The 25,292-nt window shown below is 34.1% G+C and overlaps 1 protein-coding gene across 2 annotated transcripts in view; it reads left to right on the forward strand.

Moving 5' to 3' along the window:
- LOC139937147 (kinesin-like protein KIF23) overlaps positions 1 to 25,292 on the forward strand; it is a 39,085-nt gene that overhangs the window by 8,897 nt on the left and 4,896 nt on the right. Inside the window, exons 8-22 of one of the 2 annotated variants that reach the window (XM_071932172.1) lie at positions 673 to 843; positions 1,720 to 1,761; positions 4,545 to 4,657; positions 5,286 to 5,407; positions 5,743 to 5,925; positions 6,537 to 6,656; positions 7,913 to 8,009; positions 18,409 to 18,512; positions 19,894 to 19,996; positions 20,689 to 20,897; positions 21,556 to 21,666; positions 22,253 to 22,511; positions 23,096 to 23,238; positions 24,029 to 24,187; positions 24,895 to 24,962. In XM_071932172.1, the coding sequence (XP_071788273.1) occupies positions 673 to 843; positions 1,720 to 1,761; positions 4,545 to 4,657; positions 5,286 to 5,407; positions 5,743 to 5,925; positions 6,537 to 6,656; positions 7,913 to 8,009; positions 18,409 to 18,512; positions 19,894 to 19,996; positions 20,689 to 20,897; positions 21,556 to 21,666; positions 22,253 to 22,511; positions 23,096 to 23,238; positions 24,029 to 24,187; positions 24,895 to 24,962 (2,004 nt within the window). The remainder of the gene's footprint in view (positions 1 to 672; positions 844 to 1,719; positions 1,762 to 4,544; positions 4,658 to 5,285; positions 5,408 to 5,742; positions 5,926 to 6,536; positions 6,657 to 7,912; positions 8,010 to 18,408; positions 18,513 to 19,893; positions 19,997 to 20,688; positions 20,898 to 21,555; positions 21,667 to 22,252; positions 22,512 to 23,095; positions 23,239 to 24,028; positions 24,188 to 24,894; positions 24,963 to 25,292) is intronic. The other variant, XM_071932173.1, reaches the window with a different exon arrangement.

Here is a 25,292-nt window from a genome sequence, read left to right on the forward strand (position 1 = left end):
TTTACATAGCACCATGTAAAGGTTTACAAGGTCCTGTGGCGCAATATGCTGCCAACATAGAGTTATATATAAGAACTAGAGGGCGCACGGGTGATGCTTCGTGCACAAACGCGACGGGACCACAAGGAGACACGCGCACGCCATTCTGTACGCGCGTTGAATATGAAACACGTTGGAGTTTGTGTTTATTAAACGCTACGCGATGCTGTTTTGTTCAACTTACAAAATGGCCGCACAAACACACGCTGTGGGATGCCAGTTTTGTCACCTTAGAAAATGGCCGCCTGCGTGCATGCCGGGGTGCGTATATAGGCCAGTGCGCCCTCTAGTTCTTATATATAACTCTATGGCTGCCAATCAAACCAGCAACACCGGGGTGAACCCCTTCTCCTTTCTGATAGTGCACTGTGTTCTTTTACATGTGTCACACAACATGACCAACTACATCATGGTTTAGTGTCTTGCTTAAGGACACACAGGTGTCACGACTGGGACTCTAACCCACACTCTACTGATTAGAAACACCAGAGCTCGAGTCCAGTGCTCTTGACCGCTAGGCCACGACATGCCAGAGAAAATTGAGAGAAAACGGTCTTCATAGCCTTGCCCTTATGTAAGGCCAATTATGTTAAATTTCACTGTAAATTGACATGTAGTGGTTTGAACCAACAGGAGACCACCGCAGGAAGATCCAGCCAACTTCATCCGCGTCCCAGACACCAATCGCATCAGCACGGTGGATGAGGATAACAACTATGCCGTCTTTGTCTCCTACATCGAGATATACAACAACTACATCTACGATCTGCTTGAGGAACAACCTGGAGACTTCCACAATCAGAAGTAAGTAGGGGCCATTGAGGGTCTTGTGATCTTTATGACTTTGGTCAGGCTGGGAAACTAACCCTGTTTTCTTTTGGGGGGGGGGGGTGTTAACGATCATTTTCAACTCATCTGTTCAAAACCACGACCCAATTTCAGAAAGTTGTTAACTGGTATTAAAGAAAACTGTTGTACTTTTTATAGCGGAAAGTGTTGCATAAGGAAAAAAGTATCTCTCCAAATCATCTCTAAAGCCTGGTTCATACTTCCATTCCTGTGAATACGAAAGCAATATAAATATTGACGTCACAGATTCAACTCCTGCTACAACAGTCCTGTGACGTCAACATTCATTTTGCATTCGCAGGAAGTATGAACCGGGCTTCAAAAGTAATTTAAAAAAATCTTTTTTTTTTTACCTCTTTGTTTCTAATGAACTACACATTGCATTACATATTAATTAACTTTGCACCACCAATAAATCGTTATGATTTGTTTTTGCTTTCCCAGGTTTCAAATTATGCACCAAAAGAGTTTTTAACGAAATGACATTTTGCATATTTCTTATGTCTCATGGAAAATGAGTGCATCGATCCACAAAACATAACCTGGGCCAAATTTCATTGAGCTGCTTAAATAGAATGTCAGCTGGATACCAGTCACAAATATTGTACATGTGAAACAATATTTTAGCTTGTAACCTGATTTTGGTAAGCATAATTTTGTTGTGCTTAGCCATTTTTGTGTGCTGAAGCAGCTCCATGAAATTGGGCCCAGACCTTTGGAGTTCCTCTTTAAGAAAATTTATTTTTCCTTTTGTTCATTTGTGGAGTGATCATTAACTCCTACTCATCATGCCCTCTTTTTATTTTCCTATTTTTGTTCTGTTCCTCACAGGCCATGGCAGACCCCAGGGTCACGGGATGATCTCCATGCCATGTATGTCATGTATAAAACAAACACAATTCCCTCTTCATAAACACAGTTGTCATCCTTTACTAAACCAATAAGGCACTGGACACTATTGGTAATTACTATAAAAAATTATTTACTTGGAATAGACCGTATTGAATATGACGTCACGCGGCTCAAATATCTGACCTACAAGATGACGCTTGCATATGTGCGTGCATGTTCCGTAGAAATCATACCAGGAATGTTGCGTGCTGCATGCTTCGATAATGTACGCGTTTGTACACACATACGGTTTGCCCTACATGATGGCGACATTTCATAGCAAAAAGAGGTTATTCCATACGGTCTATAGAGCAATGGAGAGCTGCTGATTGTATACAACGTTGTGGGAAATGGCATCCTCTGAAGTAAAATTGTTTTTGAGAAAGATAATTTATCACTCAAATATAAAAGACTTCAGGCTTGCAACAAGGGTGACTGTTTTTGTTTTTGGGGTTTTTTTTTTCATTTTCATTTTCATTATTCTCTTGCAACTTAGATGACCAGTCATCATAAAATTTTCAGTTTGGTTATTTTCTGCATATGTTGTGATACACCAAGTGAGAATATTGGTCTTTGACAATTACCAATAATGTCCAGTGCCTTTAAAACTAACACCGCAAGAGCCAGGTTTGTTTCATTTTGTTCTGCTTTGCATAGTCTTACTCTGTGTGTTCAGTTCTCAGTTACTAATGTGCATGTTTTCTGAATTGTGTTCCTAAATGCTTCATGAGCTTCCAACAGATTGTTGTGCCTTGCCTTTTTTTTTTTTTTACCTATAGCGTGATTTTTAAATTTTGTTTGCCAACATTTCTTGTGGCAGCATTTTGTTTGCCTTTTTTTTTTGTGATTGCAACTTTTATTTTTTGCCTGATGATATCGTTCCCCATTGTTTGGGTAAAAATGTGTGTTGATTTTTTTGCAATTACACAATACTAGCAGAAAGTTTCTAGTGGTAGAGCGTGATCAAGTAAGTTACTTTGCAAATATACATAGATTGTTATGGTAATGCACATACAGTAGGTACCTAAGTTCATTAAGGAAGGCGTGATACTTCAAGGAGGCATCAACAGTGATTGCCTGCATGCCCCCTGGCCATTGCCTTGCAGCCCTTGAAACTGTTCCAGTAGAAATTTACAATTTCCTAAAAGGCTGGCCTTTTTGGGTCTGTGAACAGTTTAAGGGACAGTGTTATGACCAAAGTGGCCAGAGCCCTTGGCCTCTGTATAAATGCATGGCTTTACACAATAGTTTAGCGAGATATGCTTCAACTAGGCCTGGGCAAATAATTTGAATATCCGGTTAATGGCAAATAGGTTTTCCTATCCGTAACCGCGAATGCCTTTTTTTTCTTAACCAGATATCCACATACAACGCGAATAGCTATTTATAAACCGGATAGTTCTGTAATTACCACCAAGTAACTGGATATTCTTTAATATCCGAATATCCCGGACGTCGGGCGACAACTGATATGAATGTTTTGTCTGAATCCTTATGAAACTTCTATTAAGACAGCATAAATTAAGTATTTAATTATGCTCACCTCCGTGAAGAGTTAAAACAAAGACATTTCTGACACAATTTGTTCAAAGTTTTCCTTCACGTAGAGTTAATCACGATCAAAAGAAACAGCAAGTTGCCATCTTTAAACTAGATCCGGTTATTTTTATGAATGAACCGAGTGACACTGTCTAAAACTAATATCAATTTTAAATAGCGCCCTCTAGCGGCAAAAAAAACTACTCGAATATCCGGTTAATTTCGGATAGTTGGCCAGCGGTATCGGAATGTCACTATTCGCCCAGCACTAGCTTCGAAGCCTAAAAACAGATATGCAGAGCTATATAAACGAACAGACCCATGAAATATGTAAACTGTGCGTGCGCATTAGCTCTACTGGTTGGCAAAATGGGGGGAGGATCGCACTTGTGTGAAATGCAAATGTTAGGGCAAAAGTGATGAACATTATTTACATACGTACATGTATCATCATGGTTACATTTGTCTAGTATGCAGTCAACCATGCCAGATACATGGCAACCCCCTTCCTCCTACTAGTGTACTGGGTTCTTTTAGGCGCATTGGACAACACACAGGACCTGCATGTACGATTAATGTCCCATTATAAAGGACGAAACATTTATTACATTAAGTGTCCTGCTCATGGAACAGTCCCATGACGCAAGTGAACACAAACTCTGCAAGCACTAGAGCCCATAATTTTATGGCTCTGCTTACCGAATTTCTGCCCTAGCCTTGTTACCATAAAATGCCTAGTAATGTGGAGTACGCATGTGCAGAAGCTAAAATTCACAAAAATTCGCTTGCCATAAGCACCAAATTCCCTGCTTTTGAAAGCTTCCAGAAGATTCTGTGCTTACGATAAGCAGAGCCCTGAAATAGGGCCTGACCTTAAGTTATGTATACAAGACTGCTTGGCCACTAAAATCAGAAAAATCGAATGCTTAGATTTTTCCAGAAGCAAGTTCTGCACAATTAACTTGGCATAGAGAAATATTGCGCACACAAATGCTTTCACATGATACTTTTTGTTGGAGACTTTTGAATGCTAGTTGGCAGCAGACTTGCCAGGTAACTTTCCATTGTTAATGATGATCTGAGCATGCGCCACACATAACAAAGAACAATGGATTTACCTGCTGAGTCTGCTGCCACCTAGCATCCCAAAAGTATCCCATTGAATGCCCTCAATTTGTCTGATGTTCCTGGACTTTTAATTTTTGTTTGTTTTATGTAAATTACAGACCACTGCAATCCAAGACACTACGTGAAGACTTAAACCACAACATGTATGTGGCTAACTGCACGGAGGTGGAAGCTAAGAACACAGAGGATGCATACGCTGTCTTTATTAAAGGTACATTTCACTGCCATCCCAAAACTTAATCTACAGACCCCTTGCATATGAAGTTCAAGGAACATTGCCTTGGATCGGATGACTTGGTCTATAAACAGCGTTTTTTATGAAATGCATATGGTTAGAAAGATGTTTTTAGAGTAGAATATATTGATCCATACAAGTATCACTCAAAATTGCATGGTTTTACTTTTACTTGGCGAACTAACACGGTCAGCCATTTATGGGAGTACAAAAATTGACTCGCATAAATGGCCGACTGTGTTTGTCGACGAGGTAAAAAGAAGAACCACGGAATTTCAAGGCATATTCGTGTAGATCCTTGTATGCTACTTTTACAACATCCTTCAACCCATATCCATTTTAGAACAAACGGTTACAGAACGCTTTTTAAAGACCAACTCGACCGATCGAAGGCAACGTGTTCCTTTAAAATCTCAAAAAGAGCCATCCCTGAGGCCAAAACAAGGCAGATCATTATGTCATTAGTCGAAAATGTGCCCATACCTCAGTGTCCATGGCAGCGTTTTGCAGGCTTCTGCGCTTTGGGCCCTCAGTTCAGGTTTATTTTTACAATAGCCTATCATCACACCCTGGCAATAAATAAGTTGTGGTTGTTGTTTTACAGGACAAAGGAGACGAAAGGTTGCTCACACCCAGCTGAACACTGAGTCTAGCCGCAGTCACAGCGTTTTCAACATCAGACTGGTCCAGGCTCCACTCGATCCAGTAGGAGAAGAAGTTCTACAGGTAACTATATCTGTGCCACGCTCACCATTTGGATTGGCAATGGGTTTACATGAAAACGCTGCATCGCACTTCACTGAATGCCACACATTCAGGTTACCCATTAGTATGGCGCATCTAAGATTATTCTGATGATGACGTCGGGTGAAATGGGTCAATACCAGTTCAGGTGTGGATTTCACTTATCCTAATTTAGGACTAGCCTGAAGTTTTTAATATCTCCTATGACTTTAGGACTAGCCCTAAGGTAGGACTAGTCCTAACTCTAACTCTACTGGTACGGAGATTTTGAGTGTTAAGTGTCTTCATTTGATTTACTCCCCTTGACTTTATACCAGGATAAGAACCAGATTTGCATCAGCCAGCTTGCCCTGGTGGATCTAGCCGGCAGCGAGCGTACAGGAAGAACGCAGAACTCTGGAGATAGACTCAGGGAGGCCGGTAACATCAACGCCTCTTTAATGACGCTCAGAACCTGCATTGAAGTCCTGAGGGAAAATCAGGTCAACTCCACCAGTAAGGTAAGGTATTTTATTTTGTTTTTATTTAGTTTTTGGGGTCGGACAAAGAAAGATTCACTAGAGCGTGACTTGAACCTGAGACCTCCGAATTAACGTGCAGTCGTTCTACCAACTGAGCTATCTACATGATCTAGCCTTATGTTTTGGCGGTTTCCCTACTTTGTCAATATCTTTGTTCCTGTATTGTCCTTAGGGAAAACTGGGGTAACTCCAACAGTAAAGGTATGGCTAAAGACGTGAAATGTATTTGGTATTGGACAAAGAAGTATTGACTAGAGCTGGACTTGAACGGGCAGCCTCTTGTTTAACGTGCCAGCACTATATACCAACTTAGCTATCTAGCCTTATTTTGGCGGTCTCCCTATTTTTTCAATATCTTTGTTCGGGGTGCCAATCGGAAACCATTCATGAAACCATTCATATTAAATATCAAGTAATAAAGCACAAGGGAAACTGAATGGGCAAGTTTTAAATTTGTTTGGGTTTGAACAAAGCAGAGCAGCATTTGAACCAAAGACCTGGATTAAATTACCGGCAATCTACCCACTTAGCTATCCAACCCAGAAGTTTTTATACTTTGAAGACATATTTTTGTCTTTCTGCTGTTTTAGATTGTGCCATATCGAGACTCTAAAGTGACCCATCTGTTCAAGAATTATTTTGACGGCGAGGGGAAAGTACGGATGGTGGTGTGTGTCAATCCCCAGGCAGCAGACTACGATGAAACAACGGTAAGATTGTAGCTTGATGGCCAAACCATGCTTCAATACATACTAAATAAACCGTTTTAGGATTTGTTTGCTCAGAAATTTTAATTTTACATGAGGGATAAAGAATATAATTTTGTTTTTACTCTTACATTGAAGTGTATTAAGAACTGTGTTCTCAGTGGTTTGCCTGCAGATTTTTTTACAGAACTTGGGAAAAGTACTATAATTGTTTTCGTCAAATGCAGTTCTGTAGAATTTTTATTAACGGCTTTCTCATGGCCAAGCGGATAAGAGCACCAGACTCAAGCTCTGGTGTTTCTGATCAGTAGAACGTGAAGTGAAACTTGTGTCCATTATTGCTGCATCCTTTGGATGGGACATAGAGCCAATGGTCCTGTGAGTTGTGTAATACACAGACAAGAACCCAAGGCATTTATTGAAAAAGAGAAGGGGTTTGCCCCGGTCTTTGTGTGATCGTCTGTATATTGCACCACAGCACATTGTAAACCATTTCATGGTGCTACACAGGAATATGTCTCATTTTCTCAAAATGTAGCTCAAAATGTACATTGCAGTCAAAAATACTGAGCGCTCTAACACTTTATTTAAAGGCAGTGGACACTATTGGTAATTACTCAAACCACCGATTGAGTTTGAATTTTTAGAGGTTTGTTGTTTAAAACATATATGTTGAGAAGACTATTCTTTGACAATTACCAATAGTGTCCAGTGTCTTTTAAAACCATTGTGTGCTTATCAAATTACCTTAAATTGTTAGTTGCTGAGGTGCTGTAGTTTTTTAGATATGAATAAAACAATGTAATGAAAATATGTTTTTACGCGATAAAATAATTTTTGTCTAATGATCACTAAGACGAAAAATTTTTTCATGACATTGTTTTACTCGTATCTCAAAAACTACAAGACTTCAGCAAGTACTATATGAAGGGAAGCTTTCTACCATTATTATCGTCAAATTGTGTTAGTTTAATGTTAATCTGTGGACATTGTGTTTTTTTGTCCAACAAAAAGTACCCAGCTGTGGATTTCAGCCTACATGTACTTTAGGAGTAAGTAATCTTAGGACTTAAGAGTTAAGTTCCGTATCCACATTCACAGAACGCATTGAACCTATCCTAAGTTAGGACGGGTTACTAGTCCTAACTCGAGATAGGATTAATCCTAGCATTTTGTGAAATTGGCTGCAGACCCTTTAAAGAAAAGCAAACTTTTTCACTATTGAGTTTTGATTGTTTCAAACGCTTTTCTCCTTTCAGCACGTAATGAGGTTTGCAGAGGTGACACAAGAGGTAACAGTTGCCAGACCTACAGCCATCAAATTCGACATTGGCTTGACCCCAGGAAGACGGAGAGGTAAAATATAACTGCTCTCTCTCTCTCATAAGTTTGTCATTGAATCTCTTCAAAGTTTAACTGTGAATTAGTTTGCTTTACTTTAAGGAGAATGAACAAGAAAGTGTACATTCGTGATTGGAATGTACAAGCCGAAGGTGAGTACACTGTAATCATGAACCAACACTTTAGAGTCTATTGTCTGACTTAAACTGTTTCCTTCATTGGTTAAGTGACAGTTTCATTGAAATGGATTCTTGATAGAAACAACACTACTTAGTCTATCGTATTTCGCATACGTTTTCAAACGCTGGTTGGTTACATTTTATAATTACTTTACAAAATATACAGGCATACTGTAGTGCTTGCAACATTGTAGAGTACAACATCAGTTTGCTCAGCTAACAATGAATTCAACAATGAATTGTGTTAGTAAACTGATTTTTCTAAGCTGGAAAATGGTATTGTACGATGAAACATAGGATATTGTCAGCTGTGCTTTGTTGCAGTTTAATTGGCCCAGTGAGGGATAATCAGGTTTTATCTATCTATCTATCTATCTATCTATCTATCTATCTATCTATCTATCTATCTATCTATCTATCTATCTACTATCTATCTATCTATCTATCTATCTATCTATCTATCTATCTATCTATCTATCTATCTATCTATCTATCTATCTATCTATCTATCTATCTATCTATCTATCTATCTATCTATCTATCTATCTATCTATCTATCTATCTATCTATCTATCTATCAATCTATCTATCTATCTATCTATCTATCTATCTATCTATCTATCTATCTATCTATCTATCTATCTATCTATCTATCTATCATCTATCACTATCTATCTATCTATCTATCTATCTATCTATCTATCTATCTATCTATCTATCTATCTATCTATCAATCTATCTATCTATCTATCTAACTATCTATCTATCTATCTATCTACTAACTATCTATCTATCTATCTATCTATCTATCTATCTATCTATCTATCTAACTATCTATCTATCTATCTATCTATCTATCTAACTATCTATCTATCTATCTATCTATCTATCTATCTATCTATCTATCTATCTATCTATCTATCTATCTATCAATCTATCTATCTATCAATCTATCTATCTATCTATCTATCTATCTATCTATCTATCTATCTATCTATCTATCTAATCTATCTATCTATCTATCTATCTATCTATCTATCTATCTATCTATCTAACTATCTATCTATCTATCTATCTATCTATCTATCTATCTATCTATCTATCTATCTATCTATCTATCTATCTATCTATCTATCTATCTATCTATCTATCTATCTATCTATCTATCTATCTATCTATCTATCTATCTATCTATCTATCTATCTATCTATCTATCTATCTATCTAATCTATCTATCTATCTATCTATCTATCTATCTATCTATCTATCTATCTATCTATCTATCTATCTATCTATCTATCTATCTATCTATCTATCTATCTATCTATCTATCTATCTATCTATCTATCTACTATCTATCTATCTATCTATCTATCTATCTATCTATCTATCTATCTATCTATCTATCTATCTATCTATCTATCTATCTATCTATCTATCATCTATCTATCTATCTATCTATCTATCTATCTATCTATCTATCTATCTATCTATCTATCTATCTATCTATCTATCTATCTATCTATCTATCTATCTAACTATCTATCTATCTATCTATCTATCTATCTATCTATCTATCTATCTATCTATCTATCTATCTATCTATCTATCTATCTATCTATCTATCTATCTATCTATCTATCTATCTATCTATCTATCTATCTATCTATCTATCATCTATCTATCTATCTATCTATCTATCTATCTATCTATCTATCTATCTATCTATCTATCTATCTATCTATCTATCTATCTATCTATCTATCTATCTATCTATCTATCTATCTATCTATCTATCTATCTATCTATCTATCTATCTATCTATCTATCTATCTATCTATCTATCTATCTATCTATCTATCTATCTCTATCTATCTATCTATCTATCTATCTATCTATCTATCTATCTATCTATCTAACTATCTATCTATCAATCTATCTATCTATCTATCTATCTATCTATCTATCTATCTATCTATCTATCTATCTATCTATCTATCTATCTATCTACTATCTATCTATCTATCTATCTATCTATCTATCTATCTATCTATCTATCTATCTATCTATCTATCTATCTATCTATCTATCTATCTATCTATCTATCTATCTATCTATCTATCTATCTATCTATCTATCTATCTATCTATCTAACTATCTATCACTATCTATCTATCTATCTATCTATCTATCTATCTATCTATCTATCTATCTATCTATCTATCTATCTATCTATCTATCTATCTATCTATCTATCTATCTATCTATCTATCTATCTATCTATCTATCTATCTATCTATCTATCTATCTATCTATCTATCTATCTATCTATCTATCTATCTATCTATCTATCTATCTATCTATCTATCTATCTATCTATCTATCTATCTATCTATCTATCTATCTATCTATCTATCTATCTATCTATCTATCTATCTATCTATCTATCTATCTATCTATCTATCTATCTATCTATCTATCTATCTATCTATCTATCTATCTATCTATCTATCTATCTATCTATCTATCTATCTATCTATCTATCTATCTATCTATCTATCTATCTATCTATCTATCTATCTATCTATCTATCTATCTATCTATCTATCTATCTATCTATCTATCTATCTATCTATCTATCTATCTATCTATCTATCTATCTATCTATCTATCTATCTATCTATCTATCTATCTATCTATCTATCTATCTATCTATCTATCTATCTATCTATCTATCTATCTATCTATCTATCTATCTATCTATCTATCTATCTATCTATCTATCTATCTATCTATCTATCTATCTATCTATCTATCTATCTATCTATCTATCTATCTATCTATCTATCTATCTATCTATCTATCTATCTATCTATCTATCTATCTATCTATCATCTATCTATCTATCTATCTATCTATCTATCTATCTATCTATCTATCTATCTATCTATCTATCTATCTATCTATCTATCTATCTATCTATCTATCTATCTATCTATCTATCTATCTATCTATCTATCTATCTATCTATCTATCTATCTATCTATCTATCTATCTATCTATCTATCTATCTATCTATCTATCTATCTATCTATCTATCTATCTATCTATCTATCTATCTATCTATCTATCTATCTATCTATCTATCTATCTATCTATCTATCTATCTATCTATCTATCTATCTATCTATCTATCTATCTATCTATCTATCTATCTATCTATCTATCTATCTATCTATCTATCTATCTATCTATCTACTCTATCTATCTATCTATCTATCTATCTATCTATCTATCTATCTATCTATCTATCTATCTATCTATCTATCTATCTATCTATCTATCTATCTATCTATCTATCTATCTATCTATCTATCTATCTATCTATCTATCTATCTATCTATCTATCTATCTATCTATCTATCTATCTATCTATCTATCTATCTATCTATCTATCTATCTATCTATCTATCTATCTATCTATCTATCTATCTATCTATCTATCTATCTATCTATCTATCTATCTATCTATCTATCTATCTATCTATCTATCTATCTATCTATCTATCTATCTATCTATCTATCTATCTATCTATCTATCTATCTATCTATCTATCTATCTATCTATCTATCTATCTATCTATCTATCTATCTATCTATCTATCTATCTATCTATCTATCTATCTATCTATCTATCTATCTATCTATCTATCTATCTATCTATCTATCTATCTATCTATCTATCTATCTATCTATCTATCTATCTATCTATCTATCTATCTATCTATCTATCTATCTATCTATCTATCTATCTATCTATCTATCTATCTATCTATCTATCTATCTATCTATCTATCTATCTATCTATCTATCTATCTATCTATCTATCTATCTATCTATCTATCTATCTATCTATCTATCTATCTATCTATCTATCTATCTATCTATCTATCTATCTATCTATCTATCTATCTATCTATCTATCTATCTATCTATCTATCTATCTATCTATCTATCTATCTATCTATCTATCTATCTATCTATCTATCTATCTATCTATCTATCTATCTATCTATCTATCTATCTATCTATCTATCTATCTATCTATCTATCTATCTATCTATCTATCTATCTATCTATCTATCTATCTATCTATCTATCTATCTATCTATCTATCTATCTATCTATCTATCTATCTATCTATCTATCTATCTATCTATCTATCTATCTATCTATCTATCTATCTATCTATCTATCTATCTATCTATCTATCTATCTATCTATCTATCTATCTATCTATCTATCTATCTATCTATCTATCTATCTATCTATCTATCTATCTATCTATCTATCTATCTATCTATCTATCTATCTATCTATCTATCTATCTATCTATCTATCTATCTATCTATCTATCTATCTATCTATCTATCTATCTATCTATCTATCTATCTATCTATCTATCTATCTATCTATCTATCTATCTATCTATCTATCTATCTATCTATCTATCTATCTATCTATCTATCTATCTATCTATCTATCTATCTATCTATCTATCTATCTATCTATCTATCTATCTATCTATCTATCTATCTATCTATCTATCTATCTATCTATCTATCTATCTATCTATCTATCTATCTATCTATCTATCTATCTATCTATCTATCTATCTATCTATCTATCTATCTATCTATCTATCTATCTATCTATCTATCTATCTATCTATCTATCTATCTATCTATCTATCTATCTATCTATCTATCTATCTATCTATCTATCTATCTATCTATCTATCTATCTATCTATCTATCTATCTATCTATCTATCTATCTATCTATCTATCTATCTATCTATCTATCTATCTATCTATCTATCTATCTATCTATCTATCTATCTATCTATCTATCTATCTATCTATCTATCTATCTATCTATCTATCTATCTATCTATCTATCTATCTATCTATCTATCTATCTATCTATCTATCTATCTATCTATCTATCTATCTATCTATCTATCTATCTATCTATCTATCTATCTATCTATCTATCTATCTATCTATCTATCTATCTATCTATCTATCTATCTATCATCTATCTATCTATCTATCTATCTATCTATCTATCTATCTATCTATCTATCTATCTATCTATCTATCTATCTATCTATCTATCTATCTATCTATCTATCTATCTATCTATCTATCTATCTATCTATCTATCTATCTATCTATCTATCTATCTATCTATCTATCTATCTATCTATCTATCTATCTATCTATCTATCTATCTATCTATCTATCTATCTATCTATCTATCTATCTATCTATCTATCTATCTATCTATCTATCTATCTATCTATCTATCTATCTATCTATCTATCTATCTATCTATCTATCTATCTATCTATCTATCTATCTATCTATCTATCTATCTATCTATCTATCTATCTATCTATCTATCTATCTATCTATCTATCTATCTATCTATCTATCTATCTATCTATCTATCTATCTATCTATCTATCTATCTATCTATCTATCTATCTATCTATCTATCTATCTATCTATCTATCTATCTATCTATCTATCTATCTATCTATCTATCTATCTATCTATCTATCTATCTATCTATCTATCTATCTATCTATCTATCTATCTATCTATCTATCTATCTATCTATCTATCTATCTATCTATCTATCTATCTATCTATCTATCTATCTATCTATCTATCTATCTATCTATCTATCTATCTATCTATCTATCTATCTATCTATCTATCTATCTATCTATCTATCTATCTATCTATCTATCTATCTATCTATCTATCTATCTATCTATCTATCTATCTATCTATCTATCTATCTATCTATCTATCTATCTATCTATCTATCTATCTATCTATCTATCTATCTATCTATCTATCTATCTATCTATCTATCTATCTATCTATCTATCTATCTATCTATCTATCTATCTATCTATCTATCTATCTATCTATCTATCTATCTATCTATCTATCTATCTATCTATCTATCTATCTATCTATCTATCTATCTATCTATCTATCTATCTATCTATCTATCTATCTATCTATCTATCTATCTATCTATCTATCTATCTATCTATCTATCTATCTATCTATCTATCTATCTATCTATCTATCTATCTATCTATCTATCTATCTATCTATCTATCTATCTATCTATCTATCTATCTATCTATCTATCTATCTATCTATCTATCTATCTATCTATCTATCTATCTATCTATCTATCTATCTATCTATCTATCTATCTATCTATCTATCTATCTATCTATCTATCTATCTATCTATCTATCTATCTATCTATCTATCTATCTATCTATCTATCTATCTATCTATCTATCTATCTATCTATCTATCTATCTATCTATCTATCTATCTATCTATCTATCTATCTATCTATCTATCTATCTATCTATCTATCTATCTATCTATCTATCTATCTATCTATCTATCTATCTATCTATCTATCTATCTATCTATCTATCTATCTATCTATCTATCTATCTATCTATCTATCTATCTATCTATCTATCTATCTATCTATCTATCTATCTATCTATCTATCTATCTATCTATCTATCTATCTATCTATCTATCTATCTATCTATCTATCTATCTATCTATCTATCTATCTATCTATCTATCTATCTATCTATCTATCTATCTATCTATCTATCTATCTATCTATCTATCTATCTATCTATCTATCTATCTATCTATCTATCTATCTATCTATCTATCTATCTATCTATCTATCTATCTATCTATCTATCTATCTATCTATCTATCTATCTATCTATCTATCTATCTATCTATCTATCTATCTATCTATCTATCTATCTATCTATCTATCTATCTATCTATCTATCTATCTATCTATCTATCTATCTATCTATCTATCTATCTATCTATCTATCTATCTATCTATCTATCTATCTATCTATCTATCTATCTATCTATCTATCTATCTATCTATCTATCTATCTATCTATCTATCTATCTATCTATCTATCTATCTATCTATCTATCTATCTATCTATCTATCTATCTATCTATCTATCTATCTATCTATCTATCTATCTATCTATCTATCTATCTATCTATCTATCTATCTATCTATCTATCTATCTATCTATCTATCTATCTATCTATCTATCTATCTATCTATCTATCTATCTATCTATCTATCTATCTATCTATCTATCTATCTATCTATCTATCTATCTATCTATCTATCTATCTATCTATCTATCTATCTATCTATCTATCTATCTATCTATCTATCTATCTATCTATCTATCTATCTATCTATCTATCTATCTATCTATCTATCTATCTATCTATCTATCTATCTATCTATCTATCTATCTATCTATCTATCTATCTATCTATCTATCTATCTATCTATCTATCTATCTATCTATCTATCTATCTATCTATCTATCTATCTATCTATCTATCTATCTATCTATCTATCTATCTATCTATCTATCTATCTATCTATCTATCTATCTATCTATCTATCTATCTATCTATCTATCTATCTATCTATCTATCTATCTATCTATCTATCTATCTATCTATCTATCTATCTATCTATCTATCTATCTATCTATCTATCTATCTATCTATCTATCTATCTATCTATCTATCTATCTATCTATCTATCTATCTATCTATCTATCTATCTATCTATCTATCTATCTATCTATCTATCTATCTATCTATCTATCTATCTATCTATCTATCTATCTATCTATCTATCTATCTATCTATCTATCTATCTATCTATCTATCTATCTATCTATCTATCTATCTATCTATCTATCTATCTATCTATCTATCTATCTATCTATCTATCTATCTATCTATCTATCTATCTATCTATCTATCTATCTATCTATCTATCTATCTATCTATCTATCTATCTATCTATCTATCTATCTATCTATCTATCTATCTATCTATCTATCTATCTATCTATCTATCTATCTATCTATCTATCTATCTATCTATCTATCTATCTATCTATCTATCTATCTATCTATCTATCTATCTATCTATCTATCTATCTATCTATCTATCTATCTATCTATCTATCTATCTATCTATCTATCTATCTATCTATCTATCTATCTATCTATCTATCTATCTATCTATCTATCTATCTATCTATCTATCTATCTATCTATCTATCTATCTATCTATCTATCTATCTATCTATCTATCTATCTATCTATCTATCTATCTATCTATCTATCTATCTATCTATCTATCTATCTATCTATCTATCTATCTATCTATCTATCTATCTATCTATCTATCTATCTATCTATCTATCTATCTATCTATCTATCTATCTATCTATCTATCTATCTATCTATCTATCTATCTATCTATCTATCTATCTATCTATCTATCTATCTATCTATCTATCTATCTATCTATCTATCTATCTATCTATCTATCTATCTATCTATCTATCTATCTATCTATCTATCTATCTATCTATCTATCTATCTATCTATCTATCTATCTATCTATCTATCTATCTATCTATCTATCTATCTATCTATCTATCTATCTATCTATCTATCTATCTATCTATCTATCTATCTATCTATCTATCTATCTATCTATCTATCTATCTATCTATCTATCTATCTATCTATCTATCTATCTATCTATCTATCTATCTATCTATCTATCTATCTATCTATCTATCTATCTATCTATCTATCTATCTATCTATCTATCTATCTATCTATCTATCTATCTATCTATCTATCTATCTATCTATCTATCTATCTATCTATCTATCTATCTATCTATCTATCTATCTATCTATCTATCTATCTATCTATCTATCTATCTATCTATCTATCTATCTATCTATCTATCTATCTATCTATCTATCTATCTATCTATCTATCTATCTATCTATCTATCTATCTATCTATCTATCTATCTATCTATCTATCTATCTATCTATCTATCTATCTATCTATCTATCTATCTATCTATCTATCTATCTATCTATCTATCTATCTATCTATCTATCTATCTATCTATCTATCTATCTATCTATCTATCTATCTATCTATCTATCTATCTATCTATCTATCTATCTATCTATCTATCTATCTATCTATCTATCTATCTATCTATCTATCTATCTATCTATCTATCTATCTATCTATCTATCTATCTATCTATCTATCTATCTATCTATCTATCTATCTATCTATCTATCTATCTATCTATCTATCTATCTATCTATCTATCTATCTATCTATCTATCTATCTATCTATCTATCTATCTATCTATCTATCTATCTATCTATCTATCTATCTATCTATCTATCTATCTATCTATCTATCTATCTATCTATCTATCTATCTATCTATCTATCTATCTATCTATCTATCTATCTATCTATCTATCTATCTATCTATCTATCTATCTATCTATCTATCTATCTATCTATCTATCTATCTATCTATCTATCTATCTATCTATCTATCTATCTATCTATCTATCTATCTATCTATCTATCTATCTATCTATCTATCTATCTATCTATCTATCTATCTATCTATCTATCTATCTATCTATCTATCTATCTATCTATCTATCTATCTATCTATCTATCTATCTATCTATCTATCTATCTATCTATCTATCTATCTATCTATCTATCTATCTATCTATCTATCTATCTATCTATCTATCTATCTATCTATCTATCTATCTATCTATCTATCTATCTATCTATCTATCTATCTATCTATCTATCTATCTATCTATCTATCTATCTATCTATCTATCTATCTATCTATCTATCTATCTATCTATCTATCTATCTATCTATCTATCTATCTATCTATCTATCTATCTATCTATCTATCTATCTATCTATCTATCTATCTATCTATCTATCTATCTATCTATCTATCTATCTATCTATCTATCTATCTATCTATCTATCTATCTATCTATCTATCTATCTATCTATCTATCTATCTATCTATCTATCTATCTATCTATCTATCTATCTATCTATCTATCTATCTATCTATCTATCTATCTATCTATCTATCTATCTATCTATCTATCTATCTATCTATCTATCTATCTATCTATATCCTATATAAATATGACTTTCCTATATCATTGCAGCTAACCAAATCTACAAGAAGATGATTGAAGATGGTGACGTTGAAAACCTCCCCATGCATACACCAGTCATCATCAACCTTGGCCCAGCATTCCCCTGCTTAGAGGTAGGAAATCCACTCTTAAATAATAACCCTCTTTCATTCACTTGATGACTCCCGTCTTCCCCTCTTTGATTTTGTCCCTTTGTGTTTCCAACTTCTTTTGGTTAAACTAGTGTAACACACACAAATAAATTGACATGAGCAGGATTTGAATCAACAAGTTTGATTTGATTAACGTACCGGCGCTCTGCCAGCTGAGCTATCTAGCCCTATGTTGGTACTCTCCCAGCCTCGCTACCATGGGCAGCGGCAGGGGCCGTATCGATACCTCTCGTCACTAACCCCTGGTAGGGATGTACTGAGAAACAATGCCAAATAGCTCATGAAATTGGTTATGCATTAGATGTGGAGTGCGCATAGTTTTAAGATATTCACACATTGGTCACGCCCATGTTTTTTATGACACCATCATGTTTTTTAAAAGGAAGACATACGAAAGATATACGTGCGCGCGTTGACAAATATGTATACAGGCGCTCATTTTATAGTGCTAGATTCTAGCACAATAAAATGAGCACGACCGATTGAGCTCAACTTTTCACAGGTTTGTTATACTATGCATATGTTGAGATACACCAAGTCTGAAGACTAGTCTTTGACAATTACCAATAGTGTCCACTGTTTTTAAAGACACTTGACACTTTTGGTTATTGTTAAAGACCAGTCTTCTCACTTGATATGTCTCTACATATGCATAAATTAACAAACCTGTAAAAATTTGAGCTCAATTGGTAATCAAAATTGCTAGATAATATTGAAAGAAAAACACCCTTGTCACACAAAGTTGTGTGCTTTCAGATGCTTGATTTCGGGACCTTTCAATCTAATTGAGGTCTCGAAATCAAGTTCAAATATTATAGTGAAAAAATACTTCTTTCTCAAAAAAACTATGTTACTTCAGAGGCAGCTGTTAACAAGTATGTTTTTATGCTAACATCTACTTTGAGTAATTACCAATAGTGTCCACTGCCTATTAAGGAACATTACAGAATTTGTTTTGCTGACAAAACTGTTGCTGGCAGTGTAAGCACTTTATGTAATCCACCATATATGTAAGCTGACAAACCTGTAGAAGTTTGAGATCGATGGGCCATCTGGTTCCCGAAAAAATAGTGAAAAACCAATTTACATTTTTGCATGACGTTGATGCAAAAGGAAAATAAATAAAACTGTCACTTAGCGATAAACTCTAAACACGAAATTAGATTATTTATTTCTCAACAAACATGAAATTTAAGACAGAAATATTTCAAGGGATGTTTCATCTTTCATCATCATCAGACCGTGTAAGTTTTATGTTAATCTGTGATCTTCGCGATTTTTGTTTCTTACCAATTCTGTAACGTTCCTTTAACGCAAAACTCAATGGTTTTTAATTGTGCAGGTCAGTGACCCCAATGAGGACACCATCTTGCAGAATTTGATTTCCTTCTTGGCTGAGAGGGAGAAGAAACGACACACGCTGCAAGAAGAGCTCACCCGCAAACGTAACTACACCCTGTCAACATTCCTTCCAATGTTGCTTCGTGATTAATAATTCATGTTCCTATAACTAATGGTACTATTGTCAATGAAATTAAGTTTGTTGACACCCATGTAAAGATGTTTTCTCATAGACAGATGCGTTTTCAAGAAATGAGTTTTGCTATCAGATAGTTAATGTCTCTTGGGGTGTCATGACCGGGCAGATTAGAGCACCAAACTCAAGCTCTGCCAGTGTATCTGTTCAGCAGACTGTGGGTTCGAGTCCAATTAGTGACACCTGTGTCTCTAAACAGGACACCTACATGTAACTACAATTGCTTCTCTCCACCCAGGGGTAAATTAGTACATGTGAGGGCAGAGATGGTTCATGTGATTGATTTAGCTTATTTGCGCATGTTTATACTCCCCAGGGAGCTGAGACGGTTCAAAGAATGAAGTTAATGGGCCAGGGGTGGATTTCAGAGTTAGGATTAGTCTTATCTCGAGTTAGGACCAGTTACTTGCCTAAAAACTTAGGACTATCCATGCAATTTGTATATCTTTTTGTGAAATCGACCCCAGTGACCATGGGTCATGATGTTGCAGTGCTTTGAGAAAGCACTTTGGGTGTGAAAAGTGCGATATTAAACAGATTATTATTATTAAAGTCTTGATTTGTTGTCATATAACATTCCCTGGTTGTTGCACTTTACAGAGGGTGTCTTCCGTGCCAAGTTGATGGACATGGAGAGAGAGATGGAAACGCTGAAGCAGCATAACAACGATCTCCAGATGAAGCTCGCCTCCAAGGACAAGAACACGCTGCGCTTTGAGAAGAAGATCCGCAATCTGGAGCAAGAGAAAGGGATGCTGCAAAAGACCCAGACGGCGTATGAATATTCAAAGCGGGAACTAGAATCGGAGGTGAGTCCTAAGTACAATAGACCTTATGCATTGACCTCATCATGGCGCCATCTTGAGAGGTAAAACGACGACGGAACAATGGCAAACTTTTGAATTTACAATCTTTAAAGCTGTACTTTTTGCATAAAGAAAAACAAATCTTATTACAGGGAGTTAGAACACACAATCTGCAGGGTGTGATATGGGCCGTGTGATGTTAAATTTTATCACAGCAGAAAGTGGGTTCGGATCCCCAGCCATGACACTTGTGTCCTTAAGCAAGACACTTAACCATTGGTCCCATGTGTTGTGTAACGCATGTAAAACAACCCAGTGCGCTTATCGAAAAGAGAAGGGGTTCACCCCGGTGTTCCTGGATGTGGCTGGTGTATGTGCCGTAGCACCTTGTAAACCCTATAGAAGGTGCTAAATAATTGAGTCTCGGAATACATCACTGCAATAACCTATCTTTCTGAAAGTTTGTATATACTCAGCGCCTTGAGTACCTTGTTAGGTGGATATGTGCGCTATATAAGACTTCAACATTAAATGTTCAATTTCGTTTGTGAATTGTTTCATTTTAAGTTTTCCTCATGATTATATTCTGAGACACGGCATCCATTTTTTGGGGGTAATATTTTAATTTGGTTGTGATACCTTTGTTCATTCCACAATGTAGCTCCACACTGAGAAAGAAAGAATACGCAAGGAACAACTGGAGAAGGATAAACTGAGACAGGCGCTGAAGGGCGTAGCTGGAAGCGAGAAACTGAAATGGGAAAAAGAATGTGTAAGTCAAGTCGACCGGTCTAGACTAGAGTGAACCGGAACCAACTGGTTGGTACTGGGTTTACAGTAAAGATTTTAATGAGAATCAGGCTGCTAAAGTTTTACCTTTTCTACACATCATATTCCATAATTTGTTTTGTTACTATCTTGGCGAATCTAGAAACTGAAATTGGAAAGGGGATGTGTAGGTCTTGTCAACCGGTTTAGCCTAGCCGGTCTGAACCAGTTGGTCCTGGGTTTACAGTGGCGATTTTAATTGGAGTCAGGCTGCTAGTGTTTCCTTTTCTACACAATACGATACAATGTTTTTTATATCTTGGCGAATCCAGAAACTGAAATGGAAAAAGGAATGTGTAAGTCAAGTTGACCGGTAAAGACTAGAGTGAACCGGATCAAACCAGTTGGTACTGGGTTTACAGTGACAATTTGAATTGGAGTCATGCTGCTAATGTTTTCCTTTCCTTCACAATACGATACACAGTTGGGTTTATATGTTGGCGAATCCAGAAATTGAAAAAGGAAAAGGAATGTGTAGGTCGGGTCGAAAGGATTAGTTGTTACTGTTCCGTTAATAATTTCCACTGCAGGAGAAGCGAGTGAAGGCAACTCAAATGGAGATGCAGACTAAGATTTGGGTGAAGGATGAGAAGTTGCGCCAACTGAAGCAGATTGTCTGCGCCCGCCAGGAGCGAGAGGACAATGCCAAGAAAATGAAGGCAGACCTGAACCGAACCCGATCGCCGCCTGCCAGGATGACGCAGCCACCGGTCAAGCTGAGGCATCGGCGGTCACGCTCAACGTCCAACGCGTGGGTAGACCACAAGCCAGCGTCAACAATTGATACTGGTGAGTGTTCTAATTAAGTTTGACTGGAGCTAATGTTTTCTGGTGCATATGGCTGCAGATTGCAAACCATTACATGATGCTATATAAATGAATGAATATTACATGCAGTATTTTAACCGCAAGGTTTGTTGGACTACGATTGATTTATGAGACCTCATTTTACATAGCACCTATGGCGCAAAATGCTGACAATCAAATCAGGAACACCAGGGCGAAACCCCCTTCTATTTTTCGATAAGTGCTCTGGGTTCTCTTACATGTACGTGCGTTACACAACACGGGACCATTGGCTTTTCGTCCCATCCGAGGGACAAAGTATCATTGTTAAGTGTCTTGCTTAAATACACAGATGTCATGAATGGAACTCGAACCCACACTCTGCTGATAAAAAACACCAGAGTTTGAATCCTGTGCTCTTAACCTATAAGACCATGACACCCTGTAAACATAACAGTGTTTAGAGCTAAGCACAATCCTATGGGTACTTTGTTAAGTGCTTTCTTGTGTCTCCTGCACTCTAGCAAATGAAACAAACAAAGGCTCAAGAACGACAAGTCAAGTTATCCTTTTGATTTGTTGAACAGAAACTGTACTGCAGCCCGCTGGACTGAAGAAGAAGCGAACCGTGGCAATGCCTACGGTCAAGGATCTTAAAGGCACAGAGAATTACATGCTGACCCATCAAGAAGAAGATTCCAAGGGTGAAGTAGAGACCAAACTGTACAAGGTGAGGGGTTCTGAACGAATCAGCCACTCTGTGCTTTCAATCAGAGGCACATATTTTAACGACCTGCTGCCGATTCCACACAACCATGAAATTCTAGACAAATTGTCAGTTTTACCATAGTGATTTGTAATGTGACATCACACTATGCTATAGCGACTAAGATCGATTTGCAGTTAAGATCAGTTTTAGCTCATTGTGAATTCGGCTAAGAAAAAGAATTGCAGGATACCTGTTACACACTACACATTGAATGGTACTTTGGACTGTTAACCTAATTCTGGTAAGCATAATTTTGTTGCTTTTAATTTTGTTTTGCTTTTACCCTGGTCACACATTGTACCACTTCCTTGATAAAAGCAATATGCAACAAACAGAATTTTGTTTGGTAATCATGTTTTTATCAATAAAAGAAATTTCATGCTAGGCAAATTTTATGCTAAGCAGCTCTACGAAATTGGGCCAGCAGGACAGAAGTGATGTAATCTTGTATTTTGCCAAATTGCTTGATTTTGACGGCGATAGTGCTCAGACTTTATAACTTTTTGAGATCAGGGTAATGGCCATGGTATTCATAAGGTCGCATCAGAGCTTTAAGCTCCGCCCCATTGTTTATTGACCAAACACAATGCATTGGAGAGGCACATGTGTTCTTGACCACACGTGGGCTGTGGGCTGAGTCTAATGGATCGTTGTATCGAGCCCTGGTAAGGAGTCATCCTTATAGACCCTTACCTATGACAATGTGGTTTCACATACAAATATTGAGTCTCCTCTTGTTGATTGGTTGAAGGCTGAGGTCCTGCAGACACGTGGAGGTGGCCGATCCGTGCAATTCACAGACATTGAGAAACTGAAGATTGAGAGACAGCGCTCTACCAGCCCCTTGGATCGTAAGCGTCCAGCGCAAGAGGAACTTGATAGTGGAGACTGGACGGATGTTGAGACCAGGGTAAGTCATCAAACTAATGCCCTAAAAAATAAGTGCAGTAAACTGCCTTTAAACCCCATCAACTAGTCACTCCTGAAGCACAGAGCAAAATTTTATAGAGCCTGTATAAGCACAAAAACTTGCTTAGCAACAGCTTTTTCCTGAAAAAAAAGGTTACGAGTTATACAATACAATAATAGTACTAAACATAATGGTACCCCTGTTATTTCTTGCTTAGCCAAGTAAATCGCTAAACAAAATTTTATACTGAACAGTTAAAGAAAATTTGAAAGGCAGCACTTGCCAACCAGTTTTGCTAGCAGTCATCAGTTTCACCAAACTCTTCCTAACTTAGGATTAATCTTAGGACTTAGGATGAGTTAAGTTCTGTGTCCAAAGGCCTAGGTCGCATTGAACCCTTCCTAAGTCGAGATAGGATTAATCCTAGCATTTCGTGAAATCGGCTGCACGCCCAGTAAGCTAGTTTTGAATTGTTGCCTTATTTAGTTCAACGATAGTCACCTAGACTGTTTGGGCTAACTTATATTATACAAACTGTAGTCAATGAGAGTTTTTGTACAAACTTGGACCAGATTCAAGGAATCAGATTTTATCTGATACTTGTTTATGTCCACCTGGTGACAAAAAAGTAGCTGTTATTTTCTCATTGTTTAAAGAAGTGATGCTGCTCTGACACTCATTTTATTTGTTGTGCTAATTTTTTACAGTGTGCAGTTGGATATGAGGGTAGACCAGGCAATGCAGACCCTGCCGCTGGGCACATTGTCCCTAGCAAGTAAGTACACAAAGATCCAATCAGAAAGTCTGAATATTTAATGTGCATTTATTTTAAGTGGTATTTTTTGTCACACTACATTACATGTATGGTTTCATATTAATAGAGGATTTATAAGTTGCTATTTTTCCAGAGTTTATGACTTTATTACATGTACCTCGTATAAAATCCCTTTAAAAAAAACTTAGAGGAAAAACCCACACATTTTAAAGCTTTTTAGTGCGTGTTTTGCACCCTTAATTTTTTATTTTTTTTTAAGCCTATTTTTTTTTGGGGGGGGGGGAGTTTGATAAACCTCCTATTTTTTGAGGGGAAAAAACTGTCATGCTT

This window comes from Asterias amurensis, chromosome 5 (genome assembly GCF_032118995.1).
Source record: "Asterias amurensis chromosome 5, ASM3211899v1".
In the NCBI taxonomy this organism is placed as follows: Eukaryota; Metazoa; Echinodermata; class Asteroidea; order Forcipulatida; family Asteriidae; genus Asterias; species Asterias amurensis.